This window comes from Vulpes lagopus, chromosome 19 (genome assembly GCF_018345385.1).
Source record: "Vulpes lagopus strain Blue_001 chromosome 19, ASM1834538v1, whole genome shotgun sequence".
Lineage (NCBI taxonomy): Eukaryota > Metazoa > Chordata > Mammalia > Carnivora > Canidae > Vulpes > Vulpes lagopus.
The window spans coordinates 46,608,828-46,632,910 of record NC_054842.1 but is presented as its reverse complement, the minus strand read 5'-3'; the positions used below and the strand labels follow the sequence as shown (position 1 = coordinate 46,632,910).

Genomic DNA, 24,083 nt, shown 5'->3' with positions numbered 1-24,083 from the left:
TGAGCACAGTATGTTTTCAGGTAAATAATCATCTAAGAAAGCAAGCTTGCAACCTTCTCCAGGAAGCAGACTTCGAAAAGCTTCATCTCAACATGGATTTATCATGTGCATGGAAAATAACCAAAAGAACTTATAAAGCATCAAATTCTATGGCAGGCTTCAGCAAAAAGCAGCAAGATTTTAAATTGCTTCTTAAAAGACGAATTCTTACCCACCCTGCCCCACATTTCCCAGGGAAATAAAAGCAGAAGTCCTAAAAAGGGCCAGACAGAAATACAGTGTCTGCACAGCTTTGAGTCTAGGGCTTTGGAAGGTAATTTCTGACTGTGAAGTCTTCTCTTCCTCTCTCTATTTCTCTCTAGAACACTCAAGATTTACTGATGAAAGCTCAGCAGACACTCCATCATAAAGAGTTATAACAACTAAACTAAGACATTGAAAGGAAAATACCAGATGACACTCTGCAGGATCATTAAATGCCACTTAATGGATACATTTAAATCCTCCTGAATCAACACAGTAACCAGGTAAACTTTATATCTAAAAGCATTTGACAAATATATGTGTTTACATGTGATGATGGATGTTTGTCAACTTTTCTTAGAATGGGAAACCTTTAATAATTGATTTTAATGCATGTACTTCTTTGGAATAAAACTTAAAATATAACCTGTATTGATGGTGTTAGAGACAACCATTAACTGCTTCATTAAATACACATGCACAAGGCATGGAAAAATATAAGTGACCTTAGTTATTTTACTAATGGAAAGTGAGACTTAAATATAGACAGATAGAAGTGATACTCCTGATGTAAAGAATATTCATTAAGTAAGATACAGTCTGTGCAAAGTTAGCATTCCCAATGCATAATTTGCAAAACTATCAGAGAATGCACAAATAAGAATAAATAGCGGTAGCAAAGAAGCTTAAAGTCTACCATCTTAACTTCAATTTAATACTGGGTTTTGATCGGTACTTTTAAGTTAAACTGGGAAGGAGATGTTGGAAATTGAAGTTGTAATTGTGACAACATGAATCTGTTATTTTCAATGATTAGTGAAAAATGACGTGGGAATTTAATGTTATCTTTATTTGTCATGCGTCTTTCACATGATCTTTTTTTAAATTTGGATATATAAGCTTTTAACATCACCATGTCTTATTTTTAGGAATAATATTCATACAGGATCAATTCCATTTGCCTTTGATGAAATAAAAACATTACAAATTACATCTGAAATTTCAAAACTTAGATGCCAGATAATGTATTCAAGTCAAGTGTTAGTTTTCCTTTTACAGCCACCGGTTGTGGTATAATTACCTAAGGAACCAGACAAAGACATGGCTTTGGTATTTTATTTTAGCAATATATAGAATCACTATATATTCTATATACCTGGAAAGTATGCCCTGGCTATTTTGAGGAACACCATGTGATGCCCACTTCAATTTGTTCACAGGTTTTTTTTTTTTTTTTAATTGAATGGTATTCAAGAAAATGTATGTAAAAACTTCCAATATATTGTGCAAAGTCAAAATGAGATATGTGTGGGCTAAAATATTTGAAGCTAAAGATGGAGTCTGAGGCTGATTTCTGAATGGATGAGCAATATAGATGCAGAAATATCTTCCAATTAAAAACTAAAGTTTTATTTCTGTTTAGCATTTATTTAGTATATTCCCCACAAGAGATCTTATACAAATTTCTAACAGTCAATTATCAGTCACTTCTCCTCAATACACTTTGATGGCATCAGAGTAAATGAAGCCCAGGAATAGTGACAGTGCAGGAAAAGTGACTGTGAATAGAAACAAAAGAGCTAAATGGCATGGAAATGAAGCTGGAAAGGAATAAAGCACAACCCACATGTTTCTCTTCCCATTTCTATAGGCTGTGCGCATTTGCCTAAGTTCAAAAACATCCTTTAAAGGGGCAAACATTTAGCAAGCGAGAAATACAAAGCATCTATAACTTCATATAACAGACTTCTGACCATTTTATTTGCTGGAGATAGATTATTTGCCACAATTAAGTATTCTAAGATTCAACTTTCTGTGTTCTTACTGTCACAACGGGGATTGGAAACCTCAGTTTTTAGAAAGTGGTCCAGAAAAGTTACATAAAGAGCAATATTGACAGTCGGGGGATTGCAAATAACCATCCCTTATCCTCCTCCCCTAGGCAGCAAAGAAGAAACACAAGCCATGGACAACCTTACCTCTGTGGCTGGGAATGGCAGTCTGTGTACCAGAGATTACAAAATCACCCAGGTCCTCTTCCCACTCCTCTACACTGTCCTGTTTTTTGTTGGGCTCATCACAAACAGCCTGGCAATGAGGATCTTCTTTCAAATCCGCAGTAAATCCAACTTTATTATTTTTCTTAAGAACACAGTCATTTCTGATCTTCTCATGATTTTGACTTTTCCGTTCAAAATCCTCAGTGATGCCAAGCTGGGAACAGGACCACTGAGAACCTTTGTGTGTCAAGTGACCTCCGTCGTATTCTATTTCACAATGTACATCAGCATTTCATTCCTAGGACTGATAACTATTGATCGCTACCAGAAAACCACCAGGCCATTTAAGACGTCCAGCCCCAACAACCTCTTGGGGGCTAAAATTCTCTCCGTTGTAATCTGGGCATTCATGTTCTTACTCTCTCTGCCCAACATGATTCTGACCAACAGGAGACCGAGAGACAAGAACGTGAAGAAATGCTCTTTCCTCAAATCAGAGTTTGGTCTGGTCTGGCATGAAATAGTCAATTACATCTGTCAAGTCATTTTCTGGATTAATTTTTTGATTGTCATTGTATGTTACACACTCATTACAAAAGAACTCTACAGGTCGTATGTGAGAACAAGAGGCGTAGGCAAAGTCCCCAAGAAAAAGGTAAACATCAAAGTTTTCATTATCATTGCTGTATTTTTTATTTGTTTTGTTCCTTTCCATTTTGCACGCATTCCCTACACCCTGAGCCAAACCCGGGATGTCTTTGACTGCTCAGCTGAGAACACTCTATTTTATGTTAAAGAGAGCACACTTTGGTTAACCTCTTTAAATGCATGTCTGGATCCATTCATCTACTTTTTCCTTTGCAAGTCCTTCAAAAATTCCTTAATGAATATGCTAAAGTGCCAGAATCCTGCAACATCTCTATCCCACGAAAACAGGAAAAAAGAACAGGATGGTGGTGACCCAAGTGAAGAGACTCCAATGTAAACCAACTAAGGTAATATTTCAATTGATGAGTGTTTGGAACATTCAAAAGGAAAGCACTGTGTACAAATACTAACAATGACTCTCTAAACACAGAAAGTAAGAAAACAACAGAAGTAATTTTCATTTACTTTTCCAGTACTAAAAGCTACCTAGAAGAAGAAACCTAACATGTAGATATGTAGGAAAAACAAACTATCTAATCATGATGGTTACAAGCCAAACTACACACAATCGAGGGTTTGTAAAGTGCTGGCTAAATGGGTGACCATACAGTATCTATTGTAATTTTTTAAAATATGATGTTGAACACAATGCTATCAAGTTATAATCAACTAAGGAAGACTGATAAATCATATAAAAACCTTCTGACTGAAAATTATGCTTACTAAGATGTATATACACCCTACTCCCTAACCAAATGCTGGTTTTATTGGGATACTCATTATAAAAATGTAAATGGAACACACAAAGAATATTAACTACAAACTTCTCATTATCAGCAAAAGTCTAAGAAATTTAAATTTAAGTGATAATTGGACTGAAATTTTTAATTTTTCATTTAAAAGAGGTTTAAGAATACATTTCCAATAAAAAGAACAAAAACAACAAAGTTATTAAAAGTTATTTTTATGACATTCTAATACCAAAAAAAAAAACAAAAAAAAACCTCTGAATATCTCCTTAATGCTAGAGAAGACAGTTTTATTAATGGTACAATACCATGACTGCTACCTACCTTTATTAACTAGCTTCTAAAAACCACGTGCTACTTGGTTTTAATGAATATTTGCTTCAGTAAGAAAAACAAATGTGATTATGTGGTTGCAAAGCTTAACTATTAACAGAAAAGTGGTTAAAATGTTTGTAATTATTGGTTTGTAATTTGTGTGTAATACCAAAAAAAATGTATATTAAACTCTAAATCACACTTTGCTGGAATTTCTTTATTCAAAGACATCAGATACCACAACTCACCTCTTACATACTCCTACATCAAACATCAAACCCAATTAATAAAGGATAACTGCCAAAATGGTTTTACGACACCTTATTGGGCAAAATCTCTGTTGAAGATGGTGTTAACACATCATGATTAGTTCATTAGTAAATGATGTCTGATTCTACACAAGCCGTACTATCTTTAATATGAACAAAATACATAACACACTTGAAAACTGACTTATCTCAATTATTTATGATCCTCAGAGGTGATTCTCAAATACAAGGCATGGATACCAATATCAAAATATGATGAGAGAGGAAATAAAAAGGGTGAGTTGCAGTATAAGGAAGTTCACTGAACTTCAGCATTAATCGATTTTATCTAACTCCTCCAGAAGATCTGCTGAGATAAATGTCAGCGCAATGTTGAACTCACTTAACTTTCTGAATGATATCTATTGTCAAGTGGCTGCATTTACTTCCCTGGCTCTGCTACACACAAGCACCGGATGTTAGTGGAGATGCACAAAGAGAAATGCACCCAAAAAGATCCGTATTCTACATTCTTGCCATGTACACTCATGTAATGTACTCCAATATCTCATATATGAGCGTGCACATTCTGTAAGAACAGGAGAGTGGAGTTGGAAGAATACTAGAGATCAACTAATCTGATCTTCACTTGAAGTTGGAAGGTTCATTAAAGTATAGCTAACGGGTGCACCCAGAGCTTCTGACTCAGTGGAGCTAGGTTGGGGCCCAAGAATGTACATTTGTCACAACTTCCCTAGGCAATGCTGAGCCACTACTCTGCACTTTGAAAATCGCTACCAAAAATGATTTAACATATGCAGCGATGGACACACTCAAAACTCAGAAGAAAGAAGTAAGCAAAAATGTATGTTGGGCAGCCTGAGTGGCTCAGCGGTTTAGCGCCACCTTCAGCCAAGGGCCTGATCCAGGAGGCCCAGGATCGAGTCCATCGGGCTCCCTGCATGGAGCCTGCTTCTCCCTCTGCCTTTTAATTTTTCATTTAAAAGAGGTTTAAGAATACATTTTCAATAAAAAGAACAAAAACAACAAAGTTACTAAAAGTTATTTTCATGACATTCTAATACCATTCTCTGCCTCTCTCTCTCTCTCTCTCATGAATAAATAAATAAATAAAATCTTGTTAAAAAAAATGTACGTTAAGAGCAAAGGCACCTACTCAAGTGGAGTAGGTGGAAACAAAAGGACACTACAGTTTGAATTACTGTATTTGTCTGTGTGCAAGCATCAAAAAAAAAAATTATATAAAGGTAATAGTGAAACAGGGATCCCTTAATTTAATTATATACTCCCCCAAACCAAAAAGCATATGGGAAAAATGAAGGTCAGATCCACCCTCAGCACTTCTGAGTCAGGGGGTAAAGAGTTGGTTAAAACGGACACAACAGTGCCATGACCACATGAATTGCTGGAAGACTGCAGAGTGGGCAAAGACCTTCCCAAATAATCTTTCCCTTAGGGTTAAACTAAATCCATGGAATGGATGATTTCCACAAGAGAAAGGAAAAACCAGAAATGCTAATGGTATTATAGTGTTTTTGTAAAATAACTGTAAAGTGTCTGGAATTGCCTGTTTTTAAAAATAATATGAAAAATTTACATTAAACCCTAAATCACACTTGGTTGGGAATTCCTTATTCAACGATGTGAGACAGCATACACTCCTGTATCAAACATCAACTTGAATCCATTCAAGACAGATTGAGACACCAGTATTTACACAGAGTACTCACGTTTCCAGGTTTAGGAAATTTAATATACACAATAAATCTCAGATTTCATAATAACTTAAAAGAAAGTGAAGCCAAATTTCATAGACTCAGGTCTACAATAATCTTAGTAGCTAAGAAGTCCTAAGTCTGCAGGTTAGTGGCAGTTTTTCAATGTGGCTTTTTATAGAAATGGTCTAAAGCAGGTGTGACAAACAATAGCCTACAAGCCAAACCTAGTCCACCCCGTTTTTTATAGCCTGCAACCTAAGAATGGTTTTCACATTTTCAAATATCAACAGGAAAAACATTAGAAGAAAATTTCATGCTGTATAAAAGTCATATGAAATTCAAGTTTCGGGTCCATAGTAGATTTATTAGAACACAACCACATCCACCCAGTTTTAATCTATGGTTGGTTTCTTGCTACAACAACTGGGTTGAGTAGTTGTATTGTAATAAGACTGTATGGCAGCAAAACCTAAATATTTACTAAGTGGCTCTTTAGAAAAGAAGATTGACTGACTAACCATGAACTAGAACTCTAAAAACAAGGAGAAAATATACATAAAGAGAACCCTCTATTCATGCATCTAGTTGTTTCAGCAGCTTTGCACAGAAAACAACTACAGATTCCGGTGTCTGCACTAGGTGATCACTGCTGAATGCTAATACCCGAAGTCAGATTACACGGATACCAGTTGGAATTAAATATGTAGAAACACACAAGTCAGTAAATAAAGAGAAACAGCCTGATTTTATTTTTTAATGGGAAAAGGACGTAAAAAAAATCAGTTTCCAGGAGAAATACAAATGGGCAATAAAAATATGAAAAATATATACTCTAATAAGCAAATACATTTACATTACATGGATTTTTTTTTCACCTGCAAGTTTAGAATTGCTTTAAAAGATTTTTTTAAATAGATTTTATTTATTTGAGAGAGAGAGAGAGCACAAGCAGTGGAGGGAGAGAGGGCAAGGGGCAGAGGGAGAGGGAGAAGCAGATGCTGATCAGGGAAGCCTGACGGGATCCCAGGATTCTGGGATCATGGATCATAACCTAAGGAGAAAGCAGACCCTTAACTGAATCACCCAGGTGTCCCTAAAAGATTTTTATGACAGTGTTGGAAGAATCCCACTCTGTGAGACTGTAAATTGGTACAAGTGTTCTGGAAAGCTACTTGAAAATACCATTCAACATTCTGATGCACAGCTTTGGTCCAGCAATCCCACTTCTAGGAAATTTTCTGCAAATATGTTGAAACAACTACACAAAGATAGATGGATATATGTGTCCTATAGTACTGTTTTTAATGGAGAAAAATTCGGAAGAAAAAAAAATTGAAATGCCAGTCACTAATGGCTTAACCAAACTATGATAACTTTATGTAGCATAACTTTAAAAAATATATATAGCATAACTTTATATAGCATAACTTTTAAAAAAAATTAGCATATCTTCATGGACTAACATGAAAAGGAAACAAAGATCTGATATGGCAATAAATGTAAATATATATATATGCACACACTGGTATGCATATGCAAGAGGGGGATTAACTTTCTACTACACACATGCTTATATTCGAATTCTTCAAACTTGCTTTCCTTTTATAATTAAAAGATGAAACTAGATATTTATATGTTTCAGGCAATAGTATGAATTTATTGCCTCCTTCCAGTTATATGTAGAGATTTTCTAATACCGGTTCTATTTATAGATACTTCTACATTTAATGTTAAACAACAAAACTTACTTTATTTTTTCCACTTGCAGTTAGTCCCATGTGGAATTTTTATAACAATTTCAAAAAAAAAATTTTCATATCATCTGAGAAAGTACCATCCTATGTATGATCTGATGAGAAGTAAAAGGTTCTTTTTGTAGTTCCTACTATGACTTTCATTCCAAATGAAAACAAACACTTCCTCATATTGTTTAGATGGTACTGGTTAGCCACATCAACAGGAACCTTTAGACTGTTAACACCGATCCAAAGGAAAATCCCAAAAGAGACTACAAATGGAAAAATGATTTACTGGCATTTGGCAGGCTTCTAATATCCATAAGCATTCAGTGTATGTCCTTTCATTCTCTCTGGATCATACCACTTGGTACCAATTTATGTTTTCAACCACATACGTCGTCTTAAGGAAAGGAAGTTTCACAAATCCACTAAATTTTAAAGTTGATAGCTACTTCTCACTCATCAATCAGGAATACCCAGCTCAAATACTCTAGAATCTACTAAACAATTCCAGGTCACCCTATTTGTGGTTTCTGACAGTTGGGAGCGTGAGGCACACTCTGAGTACGGCCTCTGAACCAGACTGTGTGGGTTTAAAGTGGGCTTGGGGTGCACGATTTTGCCAAACTGCGTAACTACTGTGCCTCAACTTTCTTATCTGTAAAATGGGATCGATCTCTGAGGATTTTTGTTAAGAAAGAAATAAGATCATATTATCACTTAGAGCAGTATCATCACTAGCTATATTGACTTTATTGGTTTTAACTGTATATAAGATTTATTGCTTCTCGGCCCCTTTTGGCTAAGATCAAGTGACTATCCATGGGATTTAAAATTCAGTTTATTCCCGACTGGCAAGCTTCTAATCCCTGGGATGTTTTATTTCAGCTTTCATTCCCACCCCCCTCCCACCTGTCTTTTGTGAGCTATCTCCAAAAGTACCCATGATATTCCACTTTTCTTTTAACTTCATTTAACAAGGGACATACTAATACCTACCATGAGACATGCATTAGTCTCTGCACGTGGTGAAGCTCCACTCATTTCATTTCCTTAACAACCCAACAAAGCAGATACTGATATGTATTTTCATTGTAAGGCGGAGGCAACAGTGACATAGAAAACATAAAGAACTTGCACAAGGTCACAAGAAAAGTTAAGAGCTGCAATAAGAAATGGAAGCCAGGCACTCTGGCTCCCGAGACAGTGCTCCTAACCGCTTGCTCTGCTAGGCAGGCTCTCAGGCATGCCAACGAAGGCAAGAGACTCTCCCTCCCACTACCCCCAAACACACGGAATCAGCATTGCTATGAACCAAAGGAAAGCCAAGAATATATGTTAAGCATATGGACAAACAGGAACGTGTGGCCTGTTGGATATTCAGCATGCCCAAACATTTGGAAACTTGCTACATTTGAAAGAATCCACTTCCATTAGTTTAGAAATGGGCACCGGTAGGTCAGTTCCTCTTTTGAAAGTTTCCCACACTTGGACATTTTGAAAGTTGACCAAAAAGTGATTTCCAGTTTTCACGTTATGAAATTATCTTGTACAGCATTTCCTTATTTGAACTGAAACTATTCCAAAACCTCTATCGAGATAATGGTTTTGGAGATTTCAGGAAATTCATACTTGATTATGTAGGTCAAATACTTCTACTTGAAAGGTAAAAATAGTTTGGTATTTTTCCTCTACTGAAGCAAGCAAAAAGATGTTTAAATTCTGTTGCATCACATTAATGAAATCCAGCATCTGTAGTTCCAAGAAAGAATTTTTTCTGAGTCAAATATACATTTCTTTTAAAAACTGTGCCATATGGGGTAGTTCCAGTAAAACTGTCAGGCATCCTACTGCCTCATGTCTGAAAACATCCAGTGGGACATGAAAAGTTTTCTTCTCAAAGTCCCAAACCAAGCCATCCCAAGATTGTCCATCAACCTAACCCCACAGCCTGGTCAGACTCTGTGGTGAAACGTTCCGTAAAAACTGTGAAGTGAAACTCACCATGGAGAACTCCACATTCCCCTCACAAGGTCTCCTAATTTCCCCTTTGCCTTTACCTACCTGGGGAAAGGACTCTATCCATGGGCAGCTGTCCTCACACAATGCGGCAACTGCGCTCTTTCGAACTTGAAGAGTTTGATAGGACACGTTTCTACAGGATTGGGCCCAAAGCTGACTGATGGAATTCCTTGAGTCTTTGGCACTTTGCGTACAACATGGAATACAGAGAGGCTTCCAAAACGGGTCTCTAACGAGGGAAATTATCTCATTTAAACCTGCAGTTCACTCACCACTGCGGCAAGGGGCGAGATGTGTTTTCACACTCCATATATACCCAGCACTATTCTAGACACTCGTTCTATGTTCTCAATAATGCTATGATGTAATGTACTGACCTTAAATCCGTTACACAGATGAGGAAACTGAGGCAGAGAGCCATTAAATCACTTGTCTACGACCTAGCACCCAATAATTGTTGCATCTAGGATGCTAATCCCTCAAATCTGGGTCTAACAGCCCTTAACTCTTAGAAAATATGTCAGCCTATCTTCCTGAGATAGAGACCCCTAAAGACTAAGATGAATGTAAAAATAAAAAGATCATCCTTCTGAACGCAAATTCCCGGAAAAAGCAGTCTACAACGGTGCAGATGGGGACTCTGATTTTAGAGTCAACTCTTACTCTCCTATGTGGTTGCAATTTGGGGGCTAATTTCTTTATTTTTCTGCCACCTATTATCATACACAAGAGGCACTCAAAAATTGCAATGACTGTGTATACAGAAAAGATAAACTGCCACAATGAGTTATCAGATGAGAAAATACAAAGATAACTGCTACTAAGCTAATTCATTCAAATCACAGATTAACAGCACCTAAATTTGAAATAAAAGAGGCTTCTTATTAGAAAATCTGCAAAGATTTGAATATGAAGATGTTCTAATTGATCACATTACACACGTGAAAATGAGGAAGGAAATTCAGTATAAGAAAGCAGAACAATACTGGCTTCACAGGCTCTTCGTGGACTAAACTAAATGACTGCCTCAATCAGAAGACACTGAGCTCAGGATCCTCCCAAACAAAGGTGAATTTCAACTTTTATTACGAGTGGGCTTGCTTATCAAAGATAGACCATGTTCACGGGGGAGGGGAGGGCACCACGCTTTAAGGCAGATATTCTAGAAACCATAGATCATGAGCATAAGGAATGATACAGTGTGCAGCAACCTGACGTGAAGTATTACTTCTTAAATGGGTCTTATTTCACTGCCATGTTAAAAGTAGCACTTATGAAAGAGACAGAACCTGTTATTTGGGTTTCATAAGGGTGTAAAAGTCATGGCACTGTTACAAGGACCAAAAATTTAGAAAGAAAAATTTAGGCTACAAACAACCTGTGCCATTTCAGCTGGCTCACTGAATGTGATGAATGAAGGTGGGGGGTTAACACACTACACACCTGAAGCCTGTTTTTAAAAGCAGCCCTTTGCGATCATGAACTACTTCTTGCGTGTGTGTGTGTGTGTGTGTGTGTGTGTGTGTGTGTTTGCAGCAGCTGACACTGGACACCATGAACACCACGGGGGTCAAGGGAGTCAACGGGTCGGAGCGGTGCCCCAGGGACACGCGGATAGCACAGCTGGTGTTCCCGGCCGTCTACACGGTTGTGTTCTTCACCGGCATCCTGTTGAACACTCTGGCGCTGTGGGTGTTCCTGCACATCCCCAGCTCCTCCACCTTCATTGTCTACCTCAAAAACACCTTGGTGGCCGACCTGGTAATGACGCTCATGCTTCCATTTAAAATCCTCTCTGACTCCCACCTTGGACCCTGGCAACTCAGAGCCTTCGTGTGTCGTTTCTCGGCTGTCATCTTCTACGAGACCATGTACGTGGGCATCATACTGCTGGGTTTCATCGCCTTTGACAGATTCCTCAAGATCATCAGGCCTTTTGGAAAATTTTTTGTACAAAAACCGGTTTTTGCAAAAACGGCCTCGGCCCTTGTCTGGCTCCTTTTGTTCCTCATCTCTCTGCCAAACATCATCTTGAGCAACAAGGAAGCGACGCCCTCATCTGTGAAAAAGTGTGCCTCCTTGAAGGGTCCCCTGGGGCTGAAATGGCATGGAGTGGTGAACTATATATGCCAGTTCATTTTCTGGACTGTCTTCGTTCTAATGCTTCTGTTTTACGTAGTGATTGCAAAAAAGGTATACGACTCTTATAGAAAGACCAGAAGTAAGGACCGCAAACACAACACAAAGCTGGAAGGTAAAGTATTTGTTGTCGTGGCTGTATTCTTTGTGTGTTTCGCTCCGTTTCATTTTGCCCGAGTTCCATATACTCACAGTCAAACCAACAGTAAGACTGAATGCAGGTTGCAAAACCTGCTGTTTCTAGTCAAAGAAACAACTCTCTTTTTGGCAGCAACTAACATTTGCATGGACCCCTTAATATACATATTCTTATGTAAAAAATTCACAGAAAGGCTACCGTGTCTGAGAGGGAGAATAACCACAGCATCATCCCAAGAAAATCATACTATTCAGACAGACAATATAACTCTAAGTTGATGAGAATTCTAGCATGGGTACCTTGTATGTAAGGGTTAAGACTTCAAAAGATAATTAAACTTGGAAATCAAGTTTAAACAATGAGAGAGAAATGGATGGGACAAATGCTTTCTTCCATTTTATTCCCCTGGTTTATAGAAAGGATTATATGATAAATTTGAATTCCCTGATCTGAATAAATCAGTCACATAGACTGACTGATTTACGAGCAGAATGAAGCATTAGTCAGAGAATCCAGCTGAATGCAAGTGGCCACAAGAGGGCATCTTTTAGAGAACATTCACTTAAGATTTTGCAAAACATTATAGATAAATGTGAATTACTAGGACCCTCCCTTGCAAAACACCCTCTTCCCATTCTTTCACATACATAATTCAAACAACACTACCGCTTTCGTGTCTGACAACAATTAATACTTGCTGTGTAAAAGCAAAACAAAAAATCTCAAAAATCATTGATATGAAAGCTGAGGCTCATGGCTGAAAGGGATGGAGATATGAAGCATCTGAGGAGTTGAAATAGGCCATAAAACCCTGAGAAAGCCTGGGTGAAGGAGTTTCTCCCTGTACAGAGCCTCTTCCAGACTCAAGAGCACTGTAATGACTTCAGTACTCCATACGAGGCATGAGACCATTATTAAGCCACGTAAGATGTCACACTGTAGTCCTTTGCAAAGGTCTTAAGTGTGTACAATTTAAAGGCAAGAACCCAGGACTGATCTTCTTTGGAATTCTCCCTCTACCCGGCAAATACTATAATGGTGGTTGAACATGCCACCTCCTCAGCAAGGCCTTCCGAGGCCACAACCTCTGTTCTCTCTGAAAATAACTACTTCTCCCACTGTTTGGGTGTGTGTTGGGGCCCTCATGGCAGACGTCCCTTCGCTAGTCTGCAACCTTCCTGACCCCATTCCCAAAAGATGGCGAGGATTCTTTAAGAAAGAGAACGTGTTTTAAGGATGGAAAACAGGTCATGTTTTCTTGGTACCTCCCACATTACTCCCTGCAGACCATCGATTGCAAATGTTTGAAATAGAATATGTCATTGTTGTGTCATTCTTGGAACATTTAGAGAGGGAACTGCTGACACAAGATCAATAGCATCCATCCTAGGGAAATTTTGCAAAGGATTGGTAACCTGTGCATACTTACCTCCCTCCACATTTCTTCCTGAATCCCTCTGTGCTAAAAAAAAAAAAAAAAACTCAAAAACAAAACTAAAATGTGGCTCTCTAGGATTGTGGACACAGATTTAGATCTTCTAGAGAAAATGTACAAAGTAATAGTCATGATCAGTAAATGTGCCTCTGGCTGCAACATGATCACTATAAGGTGAAACCCAGGCTTCTTACGTTCGTTCTCAAAGGCCCTGAAGGCCCTGGAACTTGCCCACCTTTTTGGCCTTGTCTCCTAACTGCTCTTCCATTCCTGGAACGTTCCACTCTTAGGTACATTTGTAACTGTCAGAACATGCCTTGCTCCTTTGTGCTCCGGTGCCACTCACTGCACACATTAATTTCCCCCTGACCCACGAGCAAAACTCTTACCCATCCATGAAACCCTAAGGTGCCATCACTTGGTCTATGAAATCTCAACTGGCCGATCTCCCACCACCATGTCAAGCCCCATCAGCCCCTCATCAGTCTGTCGCCACCCCTCAATTATTGTATTTACATTGCTTTGTAATTACTTGCCCACACATGTATCTACACTTTTGATAATTTATGTATATTTTTGAGAGCAGAGATTGTCTCGTTGTGCAATCAATAAATATTTAGTAAAATAATCCAGACTGCTTTTATTTTTACATACTAGAAAAGCAAAGGGGAAGCCAATTCTCACTGATATTTTTATTTTCAACAGATGAGATAAATTTATGAAAAACTCAAGCTCTTTTTGGCTGACTTCCTATAACATGTACCCAGGAACCTGGGAAGTGCGGGTATTCTTGGGTTTGCTAGTAAATGAACATGAAGAAAGCAGGATTACTAAACAGTACATGTACAGCTTTGGGGCTAATGTCTATCAACATTTCAGTTTTAAAGCTATAGATACAAAATGCTTTAGCTGTGTGCTGTTGGTTTTAGTTAATTAAGTAAAATTTGTAACTGCAGCATATTATACTGTCCAAAACTCTTCTAGAAAACACTCAATGTCTGATTTTTGTTTTCTAAAGGAATGAAATCATGGTAACCATTAGAGATGTCACTAAATCCACATCGCCTTTAAATAAGGCGATGTAGACTCTAATAATGTATTGTAAGTAACTACATCTTGATAATACAATTTTTTTTAAGATTTTATTTATTTATTCATGAGACACAGAGAGAGAGAGGAGAGACACAGGCAGAGGGAGAAGTAAGCTACATGCAGGGAGCCCGACGTGGGACTCGATCCCGGGTCCCCAGGATCACGCCCTGGGCCGAAGGCAGACGCTCAACCACTGAGCCACGCAGGGGCCCCAATAATACAATTTTTTTAAAAAAAGATCCTTCAAGGGGCACCTGGGTGGCTTAGTCGGTAAGTATCTGCCTTCAGCTCTCAGGTCATAATCTCAGGGTCCTGGAATCAAGCCCCATGTCTGGCTCCCTCCTCAGCGAGGAGTCTGCTTCTCCTTCTGCCCCTCCCCCTGCGAGCACCCTCTCTGACTCCAATAAATAAAATCTGTAAAAACAAACAAACAAAAAAGATCTTTCAAGATAAAATTTCAAAAATTATGCCCTCCCTAAATACAAACATTTAATTCTATTATAGTAACATTATAGTCAAAGGCCGCGTACGTGATGTGCAGAGTGAAATAATCTATGAAGAATTTAGAGAGTGGGCATATTAGAGAACCTTAAAATCACATTTACAGAGTGCAAAGCAGCTATTTGAAAAGAATTTCGTAAATTAGCAATCACCAATCCTAAATCCTACAAGACTTCTAGAATGAGATACTAGAGCATCGCCATTAATGATAGAAACAAGAGAGCAAAAGGGGGCGGGGGGGGAAAGTTAGCTTTAATATAATCTGTGTGAGCTCACAACACAAATAAGGGTTTTTGTAAAAAGTTAAATATAACTGTTTTTACTGGATGTAAGCAATACAGCTATAGAACACGTGTTAAATCAGTAGTCCTCAAACTGTAGCAGGTATCAGGATAAGCCAGAGGGATTCTTATGACACGGCTACGACACAGATTGCTAGGCCCACTCCCAGAGTTTCTGATTCAGGAGGTCCGGGGTGAGGCCTGAGAACTACTGTAATAAATGTTCCCTGAGGTTCGTATGGACTTAAAGGTTGGTTCCCAAGACAGCTTTCTTGGACATGAATGCACAGGAGTGGAATCTATCAACAGGAGGCAGACAAAATTGTTACTCAGGGAACAGGGCAGATGTAAGGTGACAGACAATGGTGAGGACGTGGCTACCTGGAAAGTTCATGCCCAACTTACGGGGGCTTCTACTACTCTGTGCCAACTGTTTGCACAGGGGGGATTGAGGGCCCAAGGTTGCTGGCTAGTAGCAACAGCAGAAGAAGTGGATGACGACCAAAGCAGCACGCAGTACTTACTAGTCACTAAATATTAGGCAAGTGTACCAAGAGCTTTCAATAGATTGTTCCACTTAATCCCAGGAAGCCAATGAAGTGCTATTGTGATCTCCATCTTAGAGATAAAGATGTTGAGAAACGGAGAACTTAAGCAACTTGCACGGAGATCACACAGCATATACACAGCAGGTCTAGGGCTGTAACTCAGACTAGCTTCTGAGCCCATATTCTTCACCACTATTATTTACAACCTCAGATATTCTAATGTTCTCATGGGAAATCATAAATCCAGTCTCCTTTATTTCCTGCTCTTTTCAAAACTTCCGTAGCCACCTCCACACTCCCTAACGCCACAAAAACAAAACATGCATGTGTGGGCCTTAACTAGCCCAGGTGCTGCCAGGTAATTAGCTCTGACCTCGAAGTGAATGAGAACCTTCCAGGACCTCAGAGAGGCAGCCCACAGTCATTACTGGACGCTTGCTATGTGCCAGGTGCCATGCTGTGTGCTCTACAAGGACTATCACCTTTCTATTTCTCACTTCAACCTTCTGAGATACATACCACAGAGCTTCCTGTTGAGGGCAACGTAAAAAGAAAACTGAGACACAAGCAGAAAGATCCCTTTGCCATGGTGTGCAGGACGTGCCAGCAAGCTGGGAAGGGCTGGGGCTAAAACCCAGGCAGGTGGCCTCAGGCCCAATGCCTCAATGGCTCTGCTACACCATCAGGACAATTTCCTCAAAGGTTGACATCATACCCAGTGGTGAAGATAGCAAGGAAGTGGCTCCTGAAGAGGAAGGGAGAGGTCTCAACACAAACGAGTCTGCAATCTCAGGGGTTTGAATAGTTAGACCCCAAGAGTCACTAAGAGTCCCTGCAGCACTCGAGATCTTGTGAGAGAAGATCGATCCCAATGAGTGGGCTCCCAGGTTCCCTGGGGGAGTCAGGCCTTCGGCGCAGGGCCCTCCACCTCCCCGGAAGCGCACAATGGTGAGGCACGCATCCCACAACGAATCCAATTGTGGAAACAGTATGCGAGACATAACGAACTCACCATAAAAAACTGAGAGGAAAAGGTAGCTAACTCCAAATGGAGAAAATGAGGATGCGCGTGCAGGCGAGGACAATGGGAGCTGGAACTGGAAGAAGGCTACAGAGTATGCAAAAGGGGACGCTGCCAGGCCATAAGCAGTTTGGAGAAAGGCTCGGCTAGGAGTGGGGACAGAGCTAAGGCTGGAGCACAAGGGGCCACGGGGGCCAGAGGCTGGGGCACGTGAATGGAGAAGATGAGCCTGGGAATGGAGGATGGGACCCTACAGCAGAACTCTTGGATACTGTGTGGACTGGGTAGACTTCTCCATGAGCCATGAAAGGTTTCTGAAATGAAGAATTACATGTTCTTGGCTTGTGCTTCAGGAAAATCAATTTGTCAGTAATAGGATGATTATGATTATGGATGGAAGAAAGAGCCACTGAGGATAGGAGATCAATTAGAGAAGTTTATATAGGCAGGCAAGAGCCAAGGGCCAAAAACACTAACATGGACCTTATAGACATATTCAGAGGAAGAGGTTTTGAGTCCAAGACCCCCAGAGACAAGGGGATTATTTGTAAAATTATGTTGTATGTAATTAATATGCAAAATGTATTTTCAGAGGGGTCCATATTCCCCATCCTACCCCCTTCCAAAAGAGATTCATTGCTCTGAAGATTGTTTGACTAAGTGGTGTGCTGGATCATAAAGGAAGGCCAAGAAGCAAATTCTGGGTATGATGAATTTAAAGTCTCAGAGATTTGGGTCAATAAATCTAGCCAGAGGAGACAAAATATGCATCAAAGGCTCTGAAGACAGGGCTAGATTAGATGGCTAAGGGATAATCTTTTCTGAGACAAGAGAAGAAGGAATGAGCTGAGCACCACAGAGGCCAAGTCACCCGTGTCATGGACAGGACAGATTAGAAGAGATGGCTGGAAAGGGGAGCTTAAGGGCGTAAAGTAGGGGCTAAATTAAAAGGAGCAACAGGAGACTTAGTATACCAGGAACTAAAGAGGAAGTAATAGTCTACAAAATTCAACACTCTAGAAAGGTCAAATGTGTTGAATCTACAAGTATGAATTCGGTGGCAACACTGAGGAGAAGGTGGGGATAGAACCCAATTTGTAATGGGAAGTGAGAGGCTGTGAGCAAGTCTCTCCTTTCAATACAGGACAAGTCAGTTTACAAGAGTCCCAAGGAGAAAAAAACAACAGCTGTTATGTTACCTCAGCTTTATCCAAGGGATTCTAATTCTAAGAACAGAGAAGATAGAGCAGCCCCTTCCTATACCTTGCAGAGTGAATATGCTCCATGTGAAACAGCAAACAGAGCATAAGTGCAAACACATGGTGAGAATAACCACAAGACCAAGAAAATCCAGCTTAAGCCAGAAAATGGGTAGGCCAACATTTCAGAGGTTAACATTGCCTGGGTTTCTGATACCTAGCCCACCCCCACCCCCATTCCAGTATAAAGTATTTGTAGGGAAAAGGTAGAGGGTAGGGAAGGGAGTGGAGAACAGAGAGAAAGTCATAAAAGAGAAAAAAAGAATACAGAAGAGAAAGGAAATTGAATTTAAGACTTAGAGAAACCAGGCAAACTAGTTTGGTTTTCGGGGTTTTTTTGTTTTGTTTTGTTTTTTAAAAGGAATGTGTAAACAAATAGTGGGGAGGAGAAAGGAGAGAGGAAAAGAATCCTGAGGCAGACTCTCTCCTGGGTGTGGAGCCTGATGGCAGGGGGTGGGGTAAACTCCACAAGGGGGCTCAATCCCAGGACACTGAGATTATGACGTGCATGGAAACCAAGAGCCAGACATTCAACCAACTTTTTTTAAAAAAAAAGTCCATACCTCACTCAGCATGTGAATTTTTGCCAATTCTGTAATAATTGTTAGCATCTCGAGGCAGGGTAATTAAATTAACAAATGTTAGCATCTCGAGGCAGGGTAATTAAAATGTCTACTTTTGTTTTAAAAGGTCAGCTTGAACACGAGATGCTTGAATGTGACTGTACTCAGGGTACCCACCTTGACTTGAGCAATGCTACCTAATGCGAATCTGAATATTTCTATAGTATTTTTAAGAATACTGGATTTGGGCATTAAATTTATACCATATAGACATACTATATCACACAACACTTTTTTGTCCTTTTTTACTCTATTTAACTCTGTAACTGAAATTTCCTGCCATCAAAAATGCCTGAACTACAAGTAAATGAAGCATTAACCTGAAGGCAGTCAGCCTGCTGAGACCAACTCTCTTCTCCCCCCACATATCCTGCACTCAGCTCTTACACGTCCCCACCATGTCAGACAGATTAGAATAAGCTAGTTAGTCTAATTTCCTCCTTTTCAGAAAGGAGAGCTGTCAAGAAAGAACATAAAAGTAATTCAAGTAATCATGCGTTCATCATGGAAGGAAAACTAGGAGCTTTCTAAAGGCAACTAAAACATCATGGCCTTGCTCTGACTTCTAAGCTGAGAAATGTTTCCAATTTCTAATCATTACAAATTTACATTCAGACTCCCCATTCATTCACTTATTCACTCAGACTTTGGGAAGAAGGGAGAAAGGGCGCAAAAGAGAGAGACAGAGAGAGAAGCTACTGTTCTCTAAGTACCCACCAGTTCTAAACACTGCAGGGACTTTCTGGTATGTTATTTTAACCTTTACAATATTAAAAGGTAGCCATCCCCAAGCATATTTTCCAGAAGAAGAAAGAGATTCAGCTCTATTAATGATTTGTCCAAAGATGGGGGGTGGGGGGAGAGAGCTGTGAATCGGAGGAGCTGAAATCCATCCATGTTGGAGGCTCTATGACCCCACAGTTACCAGGCTCTTGTCATGGCCTGACACTGCCTCAGGCAAAATTCCCAAAGTGAGGGCACGGATTAAGTAGCACAGCACAAGGGAGAGTATCAATCTGAGGTCAAGAGTCATATGCAGGCATATCTCCAGACTCAATCTCCAAACCATCCCTTCCCTCTAATCAACCATTACACATGAAGTTCTCATACCAGAAAAAGGTTTAGTGCTTTATTTAAAGCAGACCAAATAGATACAAATCATTTCAAATGACAGATTAAACACAGTAATTCAAGCATAGGGACCTAAAGATACCAATCTCAGCAAGGGAACATTAAAGGGTTTGTAATAATTACACTCGGCACAAATTCTCAAGCTACTGGATGTGAGCCACAATTTGAGTGACTTTGGTGTACTGAAGACAGGACAGTAAGATCTGATGAAGATTTTACTACAATCCTTGTTGCGTGTTCTGGCTCCATGAAAAAGACATGGGCATTCAAGACAGATCACCTTGAGCTATCAGATTTCTACTTGTCTTTGTTTTATAGTGAGTTTGGATATTACAAAGGACTAGCAGGCCCTTTATAAGGCCCTTTATAGCAGGCCCTTCCTTGCATAATCATATGCAAGGAAGAAAGAACTAGAAGGCAAGACAAGCCTCAGTAAGGTATCCGTCAAAGTCTCACTAAAAAGCTAGGCATAGGGTAAAGGATTCTTTCTAGGACTTAGGAAGACTTATCAATAACGATACACACTTTTTATTCCAAGATCTTAGAAACACATTCTCTCCTTGAGTGTTTCTGTATCTTTAAGACTATATTTTGAAAAATCAACAAGCTTACCGGAATTCTTATCTAAAATTCTACAATCAGGGCAGCCCAGGTGGCTCAGCGGTTTAACACCACCTTCAGCCCAGGGTGTGATCCTGGAGACCCAGGATCCAGTCCCACATCGGGCTCCCTGCGAGGAGACCTCTGCCTGTGTCTCTGTCTCTGTCTCTCTCTCTCTCTCCGTGTCTCTCATGAATAAATAAATAAAATCTTCAAAAAAATGAAATAAAATTCTACAATCAAAACAGAATCCTCCTTTTATAGAACAGTGAAAACCAAGAAAAGTTGAGTAAGTCATCCAGCATCCTAAAGAAAAGGAGTTTGAATCTACTGACTTTGTGAATCATGATCCATGAATCAGATCTATGGCCAAAACAAGATTATAGATATCCCTATTTGACTTCAAAATCCCAAACTCTAATATAGACTTCAGGCTAATATGTCCAAAGTGCTTAGAAAACATGTAGAGGCACCCCCTACTACATATCCTACACAATAGATCCTAGCAAATACAGAGTAAATCCATTTTCAAAAGCCCAGGGGACTTTTTTAAAAAGTAAGAAAGGAAAGAGATTGTTCTAAAGAAAAAGAGTCTACAAAGACAGTAAAACCAAATGCAGTGTGTGACCAGTGACTGAATGCTACATCAAAAAAATTAAAAGAGTATTATTGGGAAACGGTAAAATTTTAAGACGGACAGAATATTTAAAAATATTATTGCTAAATAAATAAATAAATAATAAAAATACAAATATTATTCCTTCAACAATTAATCTTGACTGATAACAGTATTGTGACTAGGTCAGAGAATATCCTTGTTTTTAGGAAATACATGCTGAAGCAGTTAAGCGCAAGGCATTTCTCACAATGACTACAACTTCAAATAAGTCCCCCCAAAATACTGGGAGGGGACAGTTAGGGGAGGGATATGTGAAAAATGTTAACAGTGTGTAAACTGAGATGAAATTTAGTTGCACTATTATTTCAATTTGCCTATAGGTTTTGCATCTTTAAAAATAATATTAGAAGAAAAAATCATTTCTAGTAAAAAATGGAAAAAAAATTTTTTAAACATCGTAGTGGTCAAGAAACACAAACTCATATCCCAGGACATTGTTTTGTATTCAAAATAAATTTGGGGTTTGTAATGGCTAAAACAATGTTATTAAAAGAGCTTCCCTGCATTTAATAGGATCTTCCAATGAAGCAGCAAGATAATTATTGTTATAAAGTCTCCTGTGGCTTTTATGAAATGGGAGACTTGCTATAAAAATCAGCAGAAAAAAAAAATTATGCAGGTTAACCTTTCAGTGATTTGAACAATAATAAAGTTACGGCCTGTTTTTCAGCTGCTCTTTTCATCAAAGCATTACACTTTTTTCGTGACTAAACGTGTACTACTTCCCTTTTAGAATGTTAAGTAAGACCGGCTGGAACAAGTCCCAACTTGAGATTGGCATGATATGCTTGAAGACAAATGCATGAAGGCTGCCTCATGCTAACTTTTTCATTACTAGACTTAATTTACACCACCAGCCAAAGCTTTGAAATACGACAATCTGACTATTATGCTCCTAAGGAAGAGAAAAAAAAAAAAACTATTCCAATCCTAGCCCACCTCCAGGAGGAGAGACACCTACTGCCATCCATGGACAAGGGGACAGAAAAGCTCCTTTCCTCCTAACATCTTGATTTAAAAAAAAAAAAAAAATACACCGTCAAGGTGCATCACTGTACAGGAAAAACTTGAGGTCCTTACATAGGACAGGGATTTTCCTTGACATAAGAAATTAATATTGTTAGTTGGCTCTAACAGGACAAAGTCAATGCAGGTAAAATAAATAAATAAATAAACAAACAAACAAACAAGCAAACATTAATTTTTTAAACAGCATTAAAACTTAAGGTACCTAACAGAACTGCCTTTATTCCATTAACAGAAACTTGTGAAGTATCTGTCTAAATAAGGTCTCTCATTTGATTTCACACACGTGATTCGAAATTTGGGATAATCCTCAGAAGGTGCAGGGAAGGCCTTTGTCCAGCACACTTTTAAGGAGCCCACGAGGGATGTTCTCTCTTGGAATTGACACTTTTAAGATTTGGCAGTTGGTTATTTTGACAGGTTGATTTCACGTCCTTTATTATTTACGGATCCCAGTGACAAATGGCAGTGCTTGAACCCAAAAGGACAAGTCTCAAACTAAGGTCTGCAGGGCATAACCTTGCTCCTCAGGACGCAATAAACTGGTTTCAAGTGTTAAAAGCAAAATCCATGGAGAGGTGTAAAACGGCACAAGTGCATATTCAAATCTAAATGAAGAATTGTTTGTAAATCTGGCAAATTCTTATAAGACTGAGCCACTATTAAGTTGCCTAATTTTTGCCCAGGGACTTTCCCTCGTGATGTCTACTTATCAATAACTTAATCCCCCCTAAACAGAAGGGAATGGAGAACCATAAAAATTGTAGTTCTGTTTTTGTTTATGAATAAGCAATAGAAGCATAATGCTGATATTCAACTATTAGTATTTAAACACCTATTTGTTTTCCTGTATTAACACAGAAAGAAAACCAATTAGTGTGTGTATGTGTGTGTGCGTCTGTATGTGTAATTTCTTTAAGGCAAAGTAAACACTAAGTAACTCCTATTATTGATTTATAACTTCAAAAAAAGTTTTTCATTTTTTAAAGATTTCATTTATTTATTCATGAGAGACACACAGAGAGAGGCAATGACACAGGCAGAGGACCCCAGGATCATGACTTGAGCCAAAGGCAGACGCTCAACCACCAAGCCACCCAGGTACCCCTCAAAAAAGATTCTACATTTATTATTTTCATTTATCTTCAGCCATGATAGTAACAGGTTTTGATTCCATTTGGTGAAATTTTATTTATTTACTTATTTGCCGGAATACTGCAAAATCTTGCAAACATTTGGAGATTTTTATCTGCAAGATCTAAAATTAATTACAAATATGAAAAAGAAAAGATCTGATCGTGTAAACTTATTATGGGAAGTTTTTTTTAAAGAATAAAAGTTTTTTGTCTTTAAACATGGAATTCAAGGGATTAGCTCCCCAAAGTAAATGTATTTAAAATATATTGAATACTGACATTTGTGTCTATGTAAAAATAGGTCTACAGATCTCCGCACATCCTTGAATAAGACAACAGGTTTCCAATGTTATTAATTCGTAGTATAAGCACATTTCAATTTTAGTTTTTAAACAGAATAGTATCCTAAAGGATTTATCTTTCTTAAAATATCTGATTTCTTAAAAAAAAATATATATATCTGATTTCTTTTAACCCAAGCTTTAACTGGCAGGAAGGCAGTATGTGTATTTTCTAATTAGCAATAGGAAGCTCATCCACCTCCACAAAAAGGGGGTGGGGGGGGAGAAAGAAAGAAAAAGAAAAAAATGACCTAAACACTGGGACTGATTGAAACTTCATCTCCCCCTCCCTTCCACAGTCCTCTGGCATTCTGAGCTCCAGCCCTCTGTGTTCCCTTCAGGTGAATCACCGTCTGATTCCTGCAAGTTCAGGAAATGCTCTTCCCCAGTCTACAAATCTCACCTACTCTCAGATGTGAGTCACTTACA

General features: G+C 38.9%; 3 protein-coding genes across 6 annotated transcripts in view; 2 read left to right on the top strand and 1 right to left on the bottom strand.

The window, feature by feature from the left end:
• Nucleotides 1-4,144, top strand: part of P2RY12 (purinergic receptor P2Y12) — a 45,991-nt gene extending 41,847 nt beyond the window's left edge. For 2 of the 3 annotated variants that reach the window (XM_041734046.1, XM_041734045.1), the window contains 2 exons: nucleotides 363-527; nucleotides 2,186-4,144. In XM_041734046.1, coding sequence (XP_041589980.1) covers nucleotides 2,209-3,228 — 1,020 coding nt within the window. In that variant the 5' untranslated portion in view covers nucleotides 363-527; nucleotides 2,186-2,208 and the 3' untranslated portion in view covers nucleotides 3,229-4,144. The remainder of the gene's footprint in view (nucleotides 1-362; nucleotides 528-2,185) is intronic. The other variant, XM_041734047.1, reaches the window with a different exon arrangement.
• MED12L (mediator complex subunit 12L) overlaps nucleotides 1-24,083 on the bottom strand; it is a 325,697-nt gene that overhangs the window by 90,622 nt on the left and 210,992 nt on the right. The gene's annotated exons all lie outside the window — the stretch shown is intronic.
• On the top strand, nucleotides 10,705-14,034 carry P2RY13 (purinergic receptor P2Y13). Of its 2 annotated transcripts, none has more exons than XM_041734049.1 (2): nucleotides 10,705-10,771; nucleotides 11,240-14,034. In XM_041734049.1, the coding sequence occupies exon 2, from the start codon at nucleotides 11,258-11,260 to the stop codon at nucleotides 12,257-12,259; it is 1,002 nt and encodes a 333-aa protein (XP_041589983.1). In that variant the 5' UTR covers nucleotides 10,705-10,771; nucleotides 11,240-11,257; the 3' UTR covers nucleotides 12,260-14,034. The 2 variants fall into 2 exon arrangements, with proteins under 2 accessions (XP_041589983.1, XP_041589984.1); XM_041734050.1 differs by having other exon boundaries at nucleotides 10,726-10,771; nucleotides 11,243-14,034.